Source organism: Thunnus thynnus, chromosome 24 (assembly GCF_963924715.1).
Source record: "Thunnus thynnus chromosome 24, fThuThy2.1, whole genome shotgun sequence".
Taxonomy (NCBI): Eukaryota; Metazoa; Chordata; class Actinopteri; order Scombriformes; family Scombridae; genus Thunnus; species Thunnus thynnus.
The window spans coordinates 3831974-3849145 of NC_089540.1; the positions used below are offsets into that span (position 1 = coordinate 3831974).

Genomic DNA, 17172 nt, shown 5'->3' on the forward strand with positions numbered 1-17172 from the left:
CACATCTCTCCAAACAAGTAAAGCTTTTCACTTCATCTCTCTCAGGCTCTGAACCCTCCACCTTAAACTCATCACAGCAGAGTCGGATTTAAAGTTGGAGATGCAGCGGAACGACGCACAAGATAAGAGTGTTGTAACTCTTTACGCGTCTGAAAGAGGAGGTTTGGTTTCTGTGGAGGAGGTGAAGGTGGAGGGATACGCTGTAGAAACAATAGGCTCAGGTTGGTTTTGGGCAGTCCGGCCTGGTAAGAGGTAAAATAAGGAAGCGGTTGTCAACACAGACTTTAGGTGAGAAAAGTAATTAACTGCATTCAAAGATAGTCTTTTATCTTTTCCCTCTGGAAGTAAACCGCTTCTGTGCTCCCGTTGGCCTAGAATGGATTTCTGCCAGATCTTTCTTTTCCTATATCTCCTTTACTTTTACTCTCCCTTTTGTTTTAATAAAAGAAAAAAATATATTACTGATAAACTGTGTGTATAAAGAAATAAACCCCAATCTATAGTGCATTCCTACAATAAAACTGGGAAATTGTTTTTGTTTGTACTCCCATAAAGTCTCAAAAAGTAGCATCAGCTGTAAGCAGCCCCATAACATATGAAAAAATGCCCACATACTGACAAAAAACAAAGTTAAAAAGGATCAATTTATTACATATACAAATGTTGAGAAAGTGTGAAAAATGTGACAGAAAAGTGAAAATTTCAGTTTGCAGGAACATCGTGAGCACAAAAAATGTCAATAGGCAATCAGATGAACAGATGACCAATCAGGAGAAAGCTGGTAAGTAGGAGAAGGTGTCTTTGATTAACTCATCAGCTTTCAGCTGTGGTCATGTGTGAGAGTGAGCTCTGTGACATTTGACAAATTATAGACTATTTTAACTGAGACAGTCAAATGTAAAATATGGTGTAACAAAGGCAAATATTTTATTACACTCTTTTTAAAAAAAAATCATTTAAAATCATTTGCACTAGTTTACCACAATCTCACTTCTGTAGATTTCTCCAGGTTATCTATTGGTTCATCTCTGGAAACTTCCAACCCCTTCAGCCAGAAGATTAATATCTTCTATGTATGATCTTTGGGATTTGGGGTTGGCTGTGGCATAGGAGCGATGTGAAGGGGGCTACATACAGATTCAATTGATGCAGTTCAAGGTGCTCCGTCGACTGCATTTCTCTAAAGTCAAACTTCCTACAGTATATCCTAATATTGATTCCTTCAGAGACCAACATAGATCACTCCCTGCCTCCCTAATCTCAGATGTTTGACACTGGACAGCCAATAGTACCAAACCTTCCCACTGCAATATTTAGGATTTCACAACCTTTGTTACCTTTGTATGAGCTGGAAAAGGCTACAAACCCCCTACTGATGCAGCACCTACGCTCTCAACTCAACACTGAAATCATTTACCTGATAACACATCACATTGTGATAGCTCAAAAAACAACTGTACATGTTCATTAGTTTTCATTTGGCTTGTTTTCTCCAAAAACACACCTCATTCCTGCATCTGGGAGCGAACACGGCTTGTAGCTGTGAGTTGTAACATATAGAACATGTAAATAAACGCATTCTCCCCCCCAAAAGCAAAAAAAAAACAAAGAAAAAACAGAAATTTATAAATCATTCAAAAGTGTGGCTCTCCAAAAATTCTATATACACTAAGGGGTCAAGTTTCTTCTTTCTCTATAACAGTATATGTCAATCTGTCAGTTCCTTTTCTCCACATCCCTATAAAAGGTATGTCCGTATGTTTCCAGAAGCATGCCATTATCCTCCTGGCCTGCAGAAGTCCAAGGTCAGTGAGCAATGATTGCTTGCAAAGTAACAATATAGTCTTCTGGGTAAGATGCACTGCTTTAACAGTTACATAAACAATGTATTAAGGTTGTCAAAAACCCTTAATTTCACCAACATTGAAGTGGTCTTTAAGTTACAGCATTCTTAAATAAATGCTGCAGCAAAAAGAAAAGAGATATTTTTTCAGAGCTGTCATGAAGATTCAGTGTGTTATTTTTTAATTTTAAGAAAACTTGAAAAATTGCCACTATGGATTATAAATGCCATAATTAACGTTTAATTTGCTAATACCTCACTCTTCTATGAGAATTAAAGATATAAATATCCAAATCCCGTCGAGGAGGCCCGAGCATGTCGCCGAGAACAGGACAAGCACGAAGACAGTCGAGACAAATGTAACTAATTGTCACGTAACCTCGAATTGGGGGGGGGCATGAAAGTATCTAAATAATGGCAGCTAATTTGCCTTGTATTGTGCTTTCTTGATGGGTTTAAATTGAATGAGTCAGGATCCATTCTGGCGTAATGTGAAAGCTGGGGCACTGGTTCACACCGGAGACATTCAAGGTCGAGCTACTCCAAATGAAAGGGTGACGGGGGAGTGAAGAGATTTAAAGTAAGGCAGCTGAGTCAATGGACGGCCAGGGTGCAGAATTGGCACAGCATACATGTAACCTTGAATTATTGTTTCTTTTTTTTTTTTTCTTTTCTTTCTTCCCGCATTGAAAGCTTTTCTACTAGCTTCTCTCAAAAATATATCTGTTTTTTTGTCACCCACATTAATGGCACAATCAGCCAGAAAAAATTGCAGTCACAAATTATTCATTGTAATCCTCCATTTGAGGACCCTAATGCCTCTAATTGGGCTTTTATGACTTACAAACTGTATCTTCCTCTCTCTTTTTTTTATTTTTTTTATTTTTTTCCCCTCTGGCGTTTGTTTTTCTTCCTTTCCGCCATGCTGCGGAGTGACATTGAGCCTCTCCCTGTCGGGGTGCTCTCTTGTCTCACTCCAGTGCACATTTTCGCTGTCCCCTCTCCTCCTCCCCCAGACAATGAGCTTTTGACTGAATACATTATCTGAGCTGTTGTTCTGTTTGTTGTTGTTTTAGCATCCAAGAAAAGAGATGAATTATTAATGATGACAGACAAAAAAGAAAGAGGGAGAGTTTAAAAAAATAAACCTAATATTTTTGAAGGAATGCTGCTGAGTGCTCCGGCTCCATCAAGAGGCCTGCAGATAAGACAGTAAATTTGAGTGTAGTTGGCTCAAGTAGAGGAAAGTTTGACATAATATATAAAAAAAATATATGAGCTGTAGTGCAGCCAAATAGTTCTAGGTCACATTTTTTGGATCTTAAACTTGACTAATAAAGAAAAGTGCTCAAAATTATTCATCACAAGATAATTCCAGCTGTTTTCATGATTTCCTTTCAAGACAAACGGCAAAGCAAAGCCTCATCTGCAACAACTTTAACAATTATTATTGATTGTGCTGAGCTTATATATATGTCTCTATACTACCATCAAAGTCAGTGTGTTTCTCCGGCTCATGGTAATGTCCCTGATCTGAAGCAGGGATTACTGTGCCCCCTCTTGGTTGTAAATCAGCACTGCATTGTCATTCAACAGCATCACAAGCAACTTCTCAGTGAGCTTACGGCCCGACTGGTGCGATCATTAGAGTGGAAGTCAAAGATATACTCTACGTGTCAGAGCGACAGGGTGGTAAATCAGAAGGAGACAATACATTGTTTTGCATTAAAGTGCTCATTTGTTTCATTGTATAGAATGAGAGGGGGCAAAAGGGGGGTGTGGAGGGGGGGTGTCTGTTTTGATCAAAGGGACAGCCGCCGGTGACAAATTAACTGCAGTGATTGTGTCAGTTTGTCACCGCACTGAATCGGAGACATCGGCCATTCATCACGGAGAAAAGCTGCATTTTTTTCTCTCCCTTGCAGGATTCAGTGATAAGGGATGAATGAAGAAAAATGAGAGAGAGATAGGGCTTGTCCACTATCTATCACAGAGCAACAAGGGGCCGTCTATACTGTATGCTCAACCATCAGACGCTGCTCCTGCTTTTGTTGCTGCTTGCTTATTTCATACAGTGCTGCCAAGCATCATGAATCAAGCCTGGCTTGACTTTGTGGTTTCTGTCGAAAATGTTCCACTGTGTCCTTTAACGTGCAAGAGCAAGATGATTTAAAAGGCTTCAGCTGCGGTAGAGAATCCAGAGATTTGATTGATTTGAACACCGTGCAGCTCAGTTTTGGATATCTATTTTTTCCTGTTGTTTGTATTTATAGCGCCTCTTTAAGTCCTTCTTCCCTCAACTGGGGAGAAAAAAAGGCCTGTCTGTTTGGAGTTTACAGGATCAAAGAAGAGGTAAATATCATTTCCATAACATTTGAACCAGTTAACCACCAGCACAATGCAGAGAAACACTACTGTAAGCGCCTGACAATGCCAATGAGGCAGGGACTCTGTGATTTGCCGCTCCGCCAAAGAGGAGGGAAGCGAGCGCAAACATGGAGGAGGTGAAAGGTCAACTGTGCTCTCCCTGCATCACTTTCCAAGCAGCCCCTCAAGCACTGGTGATGTTTTAGGCAACCGTACCTCACTTTGGGGGAGGCCTGATGGATGCCGTTCCCAAGGTGAATGGAAAAGAATAGCATTAAGCTGCACCACTCTGCCTGGGGAGAACAACACTGCTTTGGGTGATTCATCTATTGATTATTTCTACCCAAGCATGGAGGTGCCATGTAAACACACATATATTAGTAGTCTACAATGCACATGTGCACCGCTAACACACATGCCGTGTATCCAGTGAAGCAAGCCCTGGGCCTACTCACTGTTTTATAATCAGATGCCGATTTGAAGCAGCTCGTGGGCATCTTCAAATCACAATGCAGATACATCTGATGGGTAATTAAATAGAAATGAATGAGGAGATGAAGGAATAAATAAATGATAAATCTGCATTACTGGTATTTGTGTGGGCCTGATATTGTGTTATTGATTTGGGTTTTTTTTTTGTGTGTACACAAAGTAGGCTACAGTATGAAGGCCAAGTTATAATGTTTAATCTGTGCTATTCAAAATGTTTTTTCTTTCTCTCAGTGGATTAGTAAAGGTGACAGAGAGAAACCTTTCCAACAATTTGTGTATGTCAAACAATTTGACAACAAGGATGCTGACTAGCAAACTTTTCTAACTCTATATAAAATTAATTTAGCTCCCAAAAATGCTTTAATACTCACTCTCCACTTTTTTTATTTTGGTTTGAACAACCACATTGGCACTTTTTTCATACTGGGAGTGTCCTTATTATAGGACTACCTTGCTGCCCAAAGTTATTATAAATGATATTGATTGGTTGATGATTCTTCCTTGACATTATCGACCCAACAACAATGTATCTAATCTGCCTTTTTTCACAGCAGACATTTTGACTTGTCATAGCAGGAAAAAGCACAGGTGTTACTAATAATATTGACCATGGCTCTGTGCCATTTAGTCATCTCAGTGAGCGGAGCCAGCGAGCCAGCATGCACAATACAAATAAATGGAATGCAGCCATTATTCGTGTTATTAATACGCTATGTTAAAATGACTGATGTGAAAAAGGTCTATTAGCTGGTTTGACTGCTGTCGGGGAAAAAAATTTAACTGTCTCTCTCAACTGTATTCAATGGATGTTTGTTTGTTTTTTACATACTTTGTATTAAAATATGAATAAGTAGAGTGCACAGGACAACACAGTATATCACAAATATGTGGAGCTCTGGTTGGTTAAACTTGTTTTTTCTTTACTTTTAGTTTTATTACTTGGTTTGTAAATTATTTTTCATAAGTCTGTATATCTTTACTACTCAGTGGGAGGAATTGAGCTGCTTTATGGTATTTTTCTTGAATATATAACAGTTTTTCTGTATTTTTTTCATTTATTATTGATTTATTTATTTATGTAATTTCTTTTTTTCTCTTAGATATCGTATTTTTAGATTTTTCATTTTATTTTGAGGTTATAGAGTGGGGGTGGTGGTTATGAAATGGAATGGGGTTGTAAAATGAGTGCACACTGTACAGTGTAGGGTCATATAATATACTGTTTATGTTGATATATGACTATAGTGTGTTGTCTTGCTGCACCTGCACATTGTGTTTGTTTGAAGAATGAGTAAAAGCAAGAAAAATATACAGGTTTATTTATCTTACAGTCAACAGTTTGTTCATTTATGTCCACACATGCAGTTACACTTGAATATTTTGTTAGTGGTGGTGAAACAATACATGTTTGTTCAGGTGTGTATGTTTTACCGGGAGTGATCCACTGAGTGATCTTGCATTCATACCACGGCCTCCTCATTAATTGGTTCGTGCCCATGTGACTGAAGTGTCCTCCTGGATTTACAATACCCTGTTTGTTCACGTCTCTCTCCACCTCGTCTCCTGAGACAATTATCAACAAACCTCTTTATGTCGACGTCTGTTTTGTTCAAAGGTTCATTGGTGCTGATAGCATCTTATGTCACGTGCTGGATCGTAAATGTACATGACAGGGTAGCATTTCATGCTATACTGGATTATAAATCCAGCTTTCTTTTGTCTGCGTAATCATGAGATTGAGTTGAATTGCTGCTCAGGTTGAAATTCAACCTTTCACTGTAAAAAAAAAAAAAAAAAGGATAATGCCAGAGTTGTCACTTACATTGGGTATCATTGCTTTGGGCAGAAAAAGAGCTTCTCTCCAGCGTATGTGTGTGTGTTTCTGTTTCCACTGACTTTTTTTTTTATATAAAACGTTAGACGTAGCTCTCTCCCTTAGGGGCGGTAATGGCATTCTCCATGACAACGGCAGTGTGACACGGCTGTGCCCTTGAGGGCCGGGCGCCCCCTCTGGGGGGAGCGCCGCAGAAACACGACAGGGTCAGCGGTCACCTCCCATCATCCACCAGCAACCCGTCCTCCTCTCTCTCTCTCTCTCTCTCTCTCCCCCCTCACTCTCCTCAGGTGGAGCAAGGAATGTTAGAGAGAGAGAAAGAAAGTCTTGAAGCGAGCCCACTCAGTCCAGGCCTGGCAAACAAGGAGATTTAGCCACAGGCGGTTCTGGCTAGGTCTCTACCTCGCATAGCTCCTTGCTGTTCCTCCAAGGCCAGGGCTGGATCAATACATATAGTAGTGCGAATTCTTTTGGCACCCAAGTATAGCTATGCAGTATTGCCCTGAGCTATGCGTCCGTTAAAGACATAACAGCATGTGCAAAGTGGACTGAGTTTATTCAGGAAGGTGTTGAAATATTTGGCATAAAACTGATGCTTCCAACATGATTTTTTTTTTTTTTACTTTGTTGTCGGAAATGTAGGATATTCTCATGTCGCCATTAAATATTGCATGCACTTTTATGCAGTGAATGTCCTTGGAGTTGATATATATTCTTGGACAGAGATCGCCTTCATAAAAATCATAAGACACTTCATGAAAAATATATATTATAATAATATAATTTTTAGATTATTTCATTCATGGCTGCTGAGTAAGTAGAAAACAATATTTACAATTATTTCTGTTAAAATGATACACATTTGTGTCACTTTGGATACATCCATCACAAGTCATACAATGAAAAAGACCTCACAGATAGATATTCATTTTAGAAGCAATGCACTTCTGCCACCTGCTGACTAAAAAGCAAACCAGTCTTAAATACAGCTCTTGAGTTTTACTGAAAGCATAAAAATATACACCCCGAGAGGTAAAATAAAGTCCGGCACAAACATAGAATAAGCCTATTATTGCCAGTACATTATTTCTTTTGTTTTACACAAACAAACAAAAAAAAAAGCTCTCACGTCAGCGTTATGTCCGCTTTGGCACGTCTTCAATCAACATTTAAAAGGAAGTAAAGAAAAAAACAGGACACTGTCAGTTCAACAACTCGTGTCCTGTACGTTTGGCCTTCTCCACAACACAAAATGTTTATGTTCAACCTGTGAACATAAAGTCAAACACAAAATGTGACAGCAAGGTGTCCTGCACAAAAATCCAGAGTGCACAAAAAAAAATCATACAATCATACTTTGCAGAAACCAAGTCTGTTGCTTCTTGTGATAAAACTGATGCAGTTCGTCTTCTTGGAAATTAATCGGTTATACTTATTTGGAGGTGACGTGCTGGAAGTCTGGTGTCTTCAGTCAGCTCTGAATTCTCACCATAAATAAGCGCTTCCATTCACAGATGTGTGAGGAAGCCAGTCAGGCACCTGAGGCAGAGGAGAGATTAAAACAGGAGCATGTCTACATCACTTCTTCTTCTATAGGAGGGAAATATAAAGGGCTTCAGGCAAATACTGACACACAGTCTTGGACAGTCAGACATCAAACATCCAGAAATATACTTGTCATCATGCATTCAGTGTCTCCATGTCAGTTTGTTTCTATGCCAAGAAAGCCTAAGTACTACATGTCTGTTCCCTCGTTTTCTATGAGTGGCAATAATTATATGTGTACTGTGACTGAAAGCTTCACTGAGAATGTAAACTAATGCAATTAAGAGTTATTCCTGAGATGTGTGTACATCAGCAATTCAACTAGAGCTGCAGCAAAAAAAAAAGTCATTATTGATTAATCTGGCAATTATTTTCTTGGTTAATCGATTAATCGTTAGGTCTATAAAATGTCAAATCCAAGGTTATGTCTTCAAATGTCTTATTTTGTCTGACTAACTGTCCAAAACCCAAAGATATTCACTTTATAATAATATAAAAAAGGAAAGCAGCAAATCTTGGAGAAGACAGAAACATGGAATATTTTACTCGTTTGCTTTAAAAATGACCAATTCGACTTACTGATGATCAAAATAGTTGCTAATAACTGTTTTTCTGTTTGACTAATTAATTAATCGACTAATCTGAATATCATATTGAGACACTGAGATTAAATATTTAACTGTTCCTCCTTTTCAAGGCTGTATAATACTTCAGTGATGCAGTTTTTATTCATATCAACATTTCTGATTATTGTGATGTTTGTAATGTAGCTTATTTTCTCAGTATACCACAAACAAATAATGATGCTGCACATCTACAGGCCCTACATACTAATACCTCACTTACTTGGTGAGGTCACAGTAAATAATGAGCGGCAACTCACCGTACTGGTATGCAGACCTGGGTGATGAGGGAAGCGTGGCAGCCTCTGGGCCTAAACCTTTCCCTCTGCTCTGCAGGCGAGACCTCTGAACTGCCAGCGCCACTGCCTGTGCAAATAGGGATGGGGCTGTGCTCATCTTGTCCGGAGGCGATGATGGGGCTGAGGACTGGTCAGGCGTGGCTGAGGTAGCCTCATTCTGATGGTCCTCAGAGAATGCATTAGTTTGACCATTGGAGGTAGGACTTGGTGGTTTGGAACACGGCAGAGTGGAGGCTGTAGTATCTTCTGTACTCTCCTGCAGGACTTCTATGTCTTCATTAAAGAAGACAGGTGAAGGAGGAGGAGGGAAACTGTCCTCTTCTTCTTCTTCTTCTTCTTGTACCACTTCCTCACCTTCCCTCTCATCGACACATGAACCATATTGGTCCGTGTCTGTGCTAAGAGACTGCGCACTGGGGCTTTGGAGAAGCTCGCTCTGAGTTTCTGAGTTAATCTGATCATCACCTGTAAGTTCTTCATCACTGCAGTCTGACGATGGAGCTTGTGTCACATCAGATGTGTCTTCAGGTTCCTCCTCTTCTTCCAGTTTTTCATCAGTGTCTCCCACCTCAGAAAGAGGTGAGCCTGGACAATCCTGACTGTCTAAGTCATGTGGAGATGGAGGAGACGCCGGCGCGTCAGAGGCTGGAATCTCCTGAGGACAGGGTTCTGGACTGGGTGAAGATGTTTCAGTCTCTGCTCTGTCTGGAGAACATGGATCCTCCTCACTCTCAGTCTGATTATTCCTGTCCTCAGGAGGAGGAGAAGCTACACTATCATGGTTATCTTCTACTGTTATCTGGCACTGGTCTGGGACATCCAGGATGAGCTCTGCATCATAGGACATCTGTTTCTTTGAAGGAACCACCTTGAACGTTGTCATCCCCTTCCTGTGTACGGGGTCCTCCCACTCACGCTCAGTGGGGAGGGTAGATTTCAGAACAGATTGAAATTCTGCATAGTAATCCTCATCATCTGGATACTTCTGAGTCACTGCCATACATGAGGAGCTGTTGTATAATTTTGGGAAGGTGGCAGAGTTCTTCAAACGCCTGACCAGTGGTCCTTTGGAAATGGAGGACGTCAGGACTTTGGCAAGAGCACAGCGGGCATCTGATAGGTCTTTCCCTCGCAACGTAGGAAGGTATGGGTCAGCCACTTCATGGAAATAAGCCAGTGATGGACGTGAGGGGAATGAGGATGACGTAGGTTGTGATGGATGTGGTGATGAAGGTGAGGATAGCGACAGGTTTACAGAGTCTGACTCATCGTATTCTCTCGGCTCCTCCTGAGTGTTCAGGGAGTCTACAGTCCCTGGAGAGACAGAAAACACTTAGCAACATGGATCACGAGAATGAGTGAATATTCTCAGTATTCACTTTTTTTTTTTTTTTACATTAATCTCTTTTAATACAATCTTAGAGACATTAACGCATTTTAAAAATGACATCAAGTGTTTAAGTTAATGATTCACAAATTTATTATAATAGAGGAATAGTGAGAAACACTATTTAAGAATGAAAAACCTGGCAAATACAATTGTAATGTTACATTTTCCTGAAAAAGTATGATGTCCAAATAGATCAGCATTGTGTGTTTTTACATGTTTAAGAAACATAATGAAATGAAAAGCATTAATATACAATATAGTAAAGAAAGAAGCATGTAACATAAAAACATGATTGTGGAAAGAGAGTATTCATCATTTTACAAAAGCGGTCTGTAAAAATTATACTATAGATGTACCAAATAGTTAATTTATTTAACAAATACTACTGTTGATCTGGCTTTTGTTTTGATTTAAAGGCACAGCAATTTTTACAAAATCTAATCCATTAAATAAAAGAAAAACACAAAAAAGGGGTATAAAGACAAAAAAAAAGGAAGAAATTTCACAAAACACAGACAGAAATAAGCAGAGAACTTATAAACAGTACAAATAAATAGCATTTAAGTGCAGCAGGCAACAGTGAGATACATCCATAAAAGCCACTAAGATGGGAAGGAGGAAGAAGAAGCCAACGCAGGAGGAGGACGGAGAGGAGGAATAGGGATGGTGGAAGGAGGAGAGGAAAAGGAGAGAGCAGCAGCAGCTCTCAATCACCCCGTTCAGGTAACACAGAGCCTGTGGGCAGGGAGAAAAAGCTTGGCTTTAGGGCAGCGATCTTCAGTCTAAATGTCTCCAAAACAAAATAATCACAAGACCTTTTACGATCAAGTCTCATACTGGAGTGATGAAAAAAAAAATACTGAGATACGTGGAAATGTGATTTTGAACTTTCACAGACCATAATTATGTAAGTGTGGGAGGACAGGATCAAGAGTGTGATCAACTCTGGACAGGGAGTTGTTTTTCCAGCCAAGGATTGATACCAACTCAGCAGTGTTTTACACTATCATGGCTAAAAGAAAACAGCGAGGGAGTGAACCAAGACACTGCTGACGGCAATTTAGTCTGATAATTAGAACACTGCAAGAGAAGAAAAAGTGCTCCAAACTTTTACTTTGCCTTTTTTTTTTAAAGCCTATGTGACGCGAATGCACAATGAAGTGTTTCTCACATAATTGCAGATCCCTTAGAAACTACCTCTAATAACAAAACGATCATTGTCCATTCAAGTCTGTGAAAGCAGATCAGTAAAAAGGAGCCGTGCACAGGGAGAACCTGAACCCAAGCGGAGGAAAGCATATCAGACAGACTAATACAGGGGAATGAAAGCTTGAACAATAGAGGGATTTATCTTGCAACAGACTGAAGCCAATATGCTCTATGAACAAGGCTCTGGGTCACTTTAATTGCCCTGAACAGGGTTAAATTGTTCTGACTGATAATAACAGCTGCATTTTGTGGTGGATTTAACTGCTAAATCTTCTATTTAATGGTATTCGCTTTGACATTTTAATCTTGATTTAACTTCAATCTCTCTTGACCTCATGTGGCACTGACTGAAGCCGTAAGGATTTGGCAGATACAAGAATTCACCCTCCTCTAAACCCATTTGATTTACACTGAAATACTGTAAAAGGTCAATTGGGCTTCTTCTACCAGCATATTTCATCTTCTCTTCTATTTCAATGATGCTACCTCCAAAGTCGCCACTAGATGGCAAAATAAACTGAGGATTTGCCTGTGGGATCATGCAGCATTTTGACAGCTAATATTAACTCTGCACTGACTACTATGTAATGGTACTGACCCCAATTTATACCTTTAAATGGCGACACTTAACACCCATTTTATTGTTAGCTAAGATCTCATTCATTATCATTAAAATGTAAACGTGTTCAGCGCAGGATCTGCTAGCCTAAGGTCAGTCATCGATGAAGACTTTACCTTCAACCTCAGAGTCTGCCTGCCGCTCCTGGTGTGTGTTTACAGAGGGAGGAGGTGGTGCCCTCCTCTTGGTAGTCCTTAAGGTAGATTCTGCAGATCTCTACACAGAGACAATGATATTATTGGAGGATGTCTGTTTCTTCATGGCTTTGAGAGACATATTCAGTTTTGCTGACCAGTAGATTAACACACTCTCTCAGTGGGAGTGGAAAAAAGAAGAAGAAGGACCAACTCACCTGTGCTCCTCTTAGATGGCAGCTGCTGAGGTTGCTGGGGATGCTCTGTGATGCAACCATGGGCGGCTGTGGGGCTCGCCTCTTCTTGGGCATATCTGCTGGCAGGGTGTTGGAAGAGGAACGAGCCAGCACGTTGACGCTTGCAGACGCTTCTTTGTGGAGACCAGGAGAAGTTGGAGCACTCACTGCCCCTTCCTTTGAAGAGGGAAATGCACATTTTTGGTCAAAAAAGAAAAGAAGAAGATGTCAGGGAAAGTCACTGCAAACAGTGGTTCACATCATGTCTCCTACAAGTTGACAACATACCGTTTCAGGTTTTTTCTTCCGTCTTCTGAATAAGCTGAGGAATCCTGTGTTCTCCTTCTGTTTCTTTTCCTTCTTTGGCAGGTCTACATATTATACAAGACTATGATTAGTAAATGATATGTAGCAGGAATGATAGGAAAGGCTGAGATTGTATTTGTGTGTTACTGTACCTAGTAGTGGAGGCGGTGAGATGACCTCTGTTGGTGTGACAGCTGTTTCAGAACAAATAAATGTGTCATTATCATATTTGCCAACACAGATGGATCAAGTCAGACTGTACAGTATGAACAAATGTATACTGTAATGAAACATCTTCTAAACATTCCTTTAACAGTGAACTTTGTGGTGAAAAACTACAAAATAAAGACGATGTAAAAGTCAGGGAGCTAAAAACTGACACACTGACATATGTGGTGTCAATTTGGGTAGATAAAGTTTAACAACCGCTAACTTGTTTATACTGGCAACGGTGTAAGCAAAAAGAGAGCAGACGAGCAGTAGTTCAACATTTGGGAATACAGTATGCTAAGATGAGACGATTTATATTTCTAATGTCTGTACACTAAATCTGTCGCAAGAGACAGTGGGTGATTAGCTTAGCTTAGCATAAACACTGGAAGCAGATGGAAACAGCTAGCCTGGCTTTGTCCAAAGTTTAAAAAAAACATCTGCCTACCAGCACCTCTAAAGCACCTGGAGTCAGTTTGTCCCCATGAGGTTGCCTGGCAACCAGTGGAGATTACTGGCCTTGCCAAAAAACAGTTAAAGCATGTAACTCCCTGTAAAACCAACACTCACTCATCAGTTTTTGTATGGATTAAACAAACAAGATATAATGTGTTAATGAGTGAGTTTAAGAGGTGTTGATTGGTGGATATGTTTACTTTGGACTGAGCCAGGTTAGCTGTTTCCCCCTAGCTGTATGCTTCTCATCTCACTCTCAGCGAGGACGCGATTAAGCGTATTTTCCAAAAATGTTCCTTTAACGTAACAATCCTGAAAACTATCCACTTTGCTGAGACACATGTGGTTACTGGTGGTTCTTAATACATATCCCAGAGTTCATCTAAGTGTGTGTAGTATCAACAATGGTGGGAGCAATACAACTTGCAGCATTTGACTGATAGGATACATAGGGTTGTGTCCTCTACCTTCTTCGGGTGTCTTGGGTTGGTGTTGATGGTCAACAGGATCCTTACCAGCTGTGTCTTTAGCAAACACTTCTCTCAGTCCGTGCTCATTTAAGGTCTTGGTCAGGTCCAGCGGCTCTTCTGACAGAGACTCTTTCAGTAAGACGGTTGTTTCTACATTTAACTCACACTTGTCACACACCACTGGCAGCAGCATCTCAAGGGGCACTCTGGGATTCACTCGCACCACAGCCTTGTGGGATTTATTGTAGTTGATCAACAGACGCACTGTTGCCTGAAAAGAGAAGTTTCATTTTCTACTGAAAGTCTGAAAAACACAGAAATGAAAGGATTGTGGATCATAATTAAATGAGGGTAGTTTTTACCTCAGGCATGTATGGCTTCCTGATCTTTTCCTCCACGCCTTTGGGCTTCAGCACAATCTTTTCTGCTTCTAGTGAGCCAATAGGGGAGTTTGGTTTGAAGCTGATGTTGTTCTTGTTGGGTGAGAGAACCTCCACAGTATAGTCAGAAGGATTCAGGTGGTAACTCCCACAGAGTGTCACCAGTAAGTCCATCACTGGTTTACTGAAGAGAAGAACATTGAATGAAAATCACAAAAGAAAACAAATGACCATAATTAACTCATATCTTGTGAACTCAAATTATAGTACACGTTATTATAAAACTAGGACTTTCCATAGATGCACCAGACCATAAAAAGATAGATACAGAGGTTTCCTTAGAAATGACAGAGATCTGTCTAACTCAACTCAATACCCAACAGTGGCTGAGAACAGGAAACACTTAAACCAGCATTGGACTGGAACAAGTACAAAAACATGGCATCGACACCCGTTTCAACAATCAAAGTTTGTAATATGGCCTACCTTCCATGCACTGTGGTGTTCCTCTCCATTCCCCCCGGCAGAACCACAGACAGAGAGTGGTCCCTCTCCAGTGGATTCACCTGCTCGTCCATCTCAGAAGGAACACAAGGGCCACTCCAGATCTGATGCTTTTCCCCAATGTCAGGTAAACCTCCTGAGAGATCAAAAATATTCCAGCAATTACATTGATGAATACAAGAACAAAATACCTCACTTACACCAAATTATGTCTATGAGAGTTCAGGCTGCTCAAACCATCATTACAGGAACACAATGACTGACTGTTGGTGCCAGTGTGAAATGTCTTACAGCTACTCGAAAACATTTTAAGAATGAGTTTGAGGGCCTGATCCTGACTCCCATCGGTACACCTCAAGAATCTATTATTCACTGTAGGGTTGTAACTAATTATTATTTTCATCATCAATTAATCTGCCTATCATTGTATCAATTACTCGTTTGGTTGTTAAAATGTCAGAGGAAATGTTTCTGAGACACGTATTCACATTGTTTGTTTTGTCAACAATAATCAACAATCCAAACTCCAATTCAAACCATTAATTATGAAAGATCAAGAAAACCAGCAAATATTCACAGTTGCAACTATGGAATTTGGGGCATTTTTGTTTAAATAAATATTCATTTACAGTTAAACAATAATCAAAATGATTGCTGATTAATTGTCTGTCCATTGAGTAATTGACTAATCGTTTCAGCCCTAATTCACTGAAAATAAGACAATCTACTCAAGGCTCTGCTAAACTCAATCTCAATTCAAATACATTATAGTAGAACTGAGTGCTACTCAAGATAGTAACTTGTGGACAATATATACTTTTTTTTTTTTTTTGAGACTTCGATGTCTCCGTAGTTTTTTATCTTCAATATCGTTGGGTACGTCATGAGTTCACATAGGCTCCAAGCCAAATAAATATTGTGACAAATGTAGACGTTTACCTGAACAACCTCTTCCTCAAACGTTAAACACGCCAGTAGAAATCCGACAACCGCACTATTCCCACATGAGAAAAAAACCCAAAAATTAATATATCCAAAGTGTCGCTGAAAACTGAATTATAACCACAAATGTCAACGTTTGCGACTTTGCTGTGTTTTCCTCTGTAACTTTTAGACGTAACCGACGGTTGTTTTGGTGAATTAGGAAGCTCCTCTCCTCTCTCCAGGATTTTAACCGCTCTCTATCTTCACCTTTGACCTTGTGCAGCACTCAGCCATGACTTAGGAACAGCCTCTTTACACAGTTTGGTCAGAGTCAACGCCCTGTGTGTATTTTCAGCTTGGAGCTCACCGGAGCGTGCCAACCAAACAGCTGTGCCTATCTCTTCATCAACACGCGCGTGCCACTGCTCCCTCAGCGCGCGGACACCGACACGCGCACACAAGGATGTGACTGAGTAAAGTCTCAAATTCAGCTAAAATACATTTACATACATTCATTTTAACATAGCTTACATTTAGTTTAAAAGTATTATATCCAAACTGCTTTCAAAATAGGCATATTTAAAAGAAAATATTTCACATATAACAATTTGAGATTTATTAAATACAGGAAATTTGAGAGTTATTTAGCTGCTAATTGACTCATTTTTATATAAACGCCTTCTTTTAAAAGTACAGAATTCTGACACTTGCGTACATTGCTATAAAGAGCCATATAATCACCATCAGCCAACTGATATTTAGTGTTGTGTTTCTGGAAAAACTCAAATCTGTTCCCACCAACTGATCATGCTATATAGTTGACACATACAGCAGTAGATTAACACTACAATGACACCATGAAAAGTCATGTTTATCCACAAACAAATGTATCTTAATTACATATACTATGGAAGGTCCTGTTTGTCTTCAGCCATGTTGTTCAAGCAGTAATACTCAGTTCCGAGTTAAGCTTACACAGCTTCTTGAGAGACAGGGATTAGTGCCTTTAAAAGGCTGCCTCTCTCCATGCTACCAGGCACACATGTAAAAGCACTTAATTAATTATATATACATCCTTTTATATTTTGCACTTACCTGTGTCCGCAAATTCTTCCCATTCTCTTTCAACTTTCGCTTCTGTGTTATTAAGTTGTAGGAGGAGAGAGGCTGAGAAAGACACAGGCGAGTTTTTTTTTTCTTTCCCCTGGTAATCCCTGTTTAGCAGACAACCTACCACACCCGAAGGCCCTGCCCAATCATGTGACACTTTGCATGTCTGTGTTTGTGTGTGTGTGTGTGTGCAATGTGTATGTGTGTGTGTGTGTTTTGTG

The 17172-nt window shown here is 39.9% G+C and overlaps 1 protein-coding gene across 2 annotated transcripts; it reads right to left on the reverse strand.

The window, feature by feature from the left end:
* Positions 1-6004: 6004 nt before the first annotated feature.
* Positions 6005-17172, reverse strand: LOC137177190 (cordon-bleu protein-like 1). 2 transcript variants are annotated; one of them, XM_067583344.1, is made up of 10 exons: positions 16937-17172; positions 14900-15053; positions 14396-14597; positions 14031-14304; positions 13050-13091; positions 12880-12962; positions 12574-12768; positions 12338-12437; positions 8965-10317; positions 6005-8075 (listed from the first exon to the last, which is right to left on the reverse strand). In XM_067583344.1, exons 2-10 carry the CDS (start codon positions 14989-14991, stop codon positions 8068-8070), a joined length of 2349 nt encoding a protein of 782 aa, XP_067439445.1. In that variant the 5' UTR covers positions 14992-15053; positions 16937-17172; the 3' UTR covers positions 6005-8067. The 2 variants fall into 2 exon arrangements, with proteins under 2 accessions (XP_067439445.1, XP_067439446.1); XM_067583345.1 differs by lacking the exon at positions 16937-17172 and adding an exon at positions 15857-16263.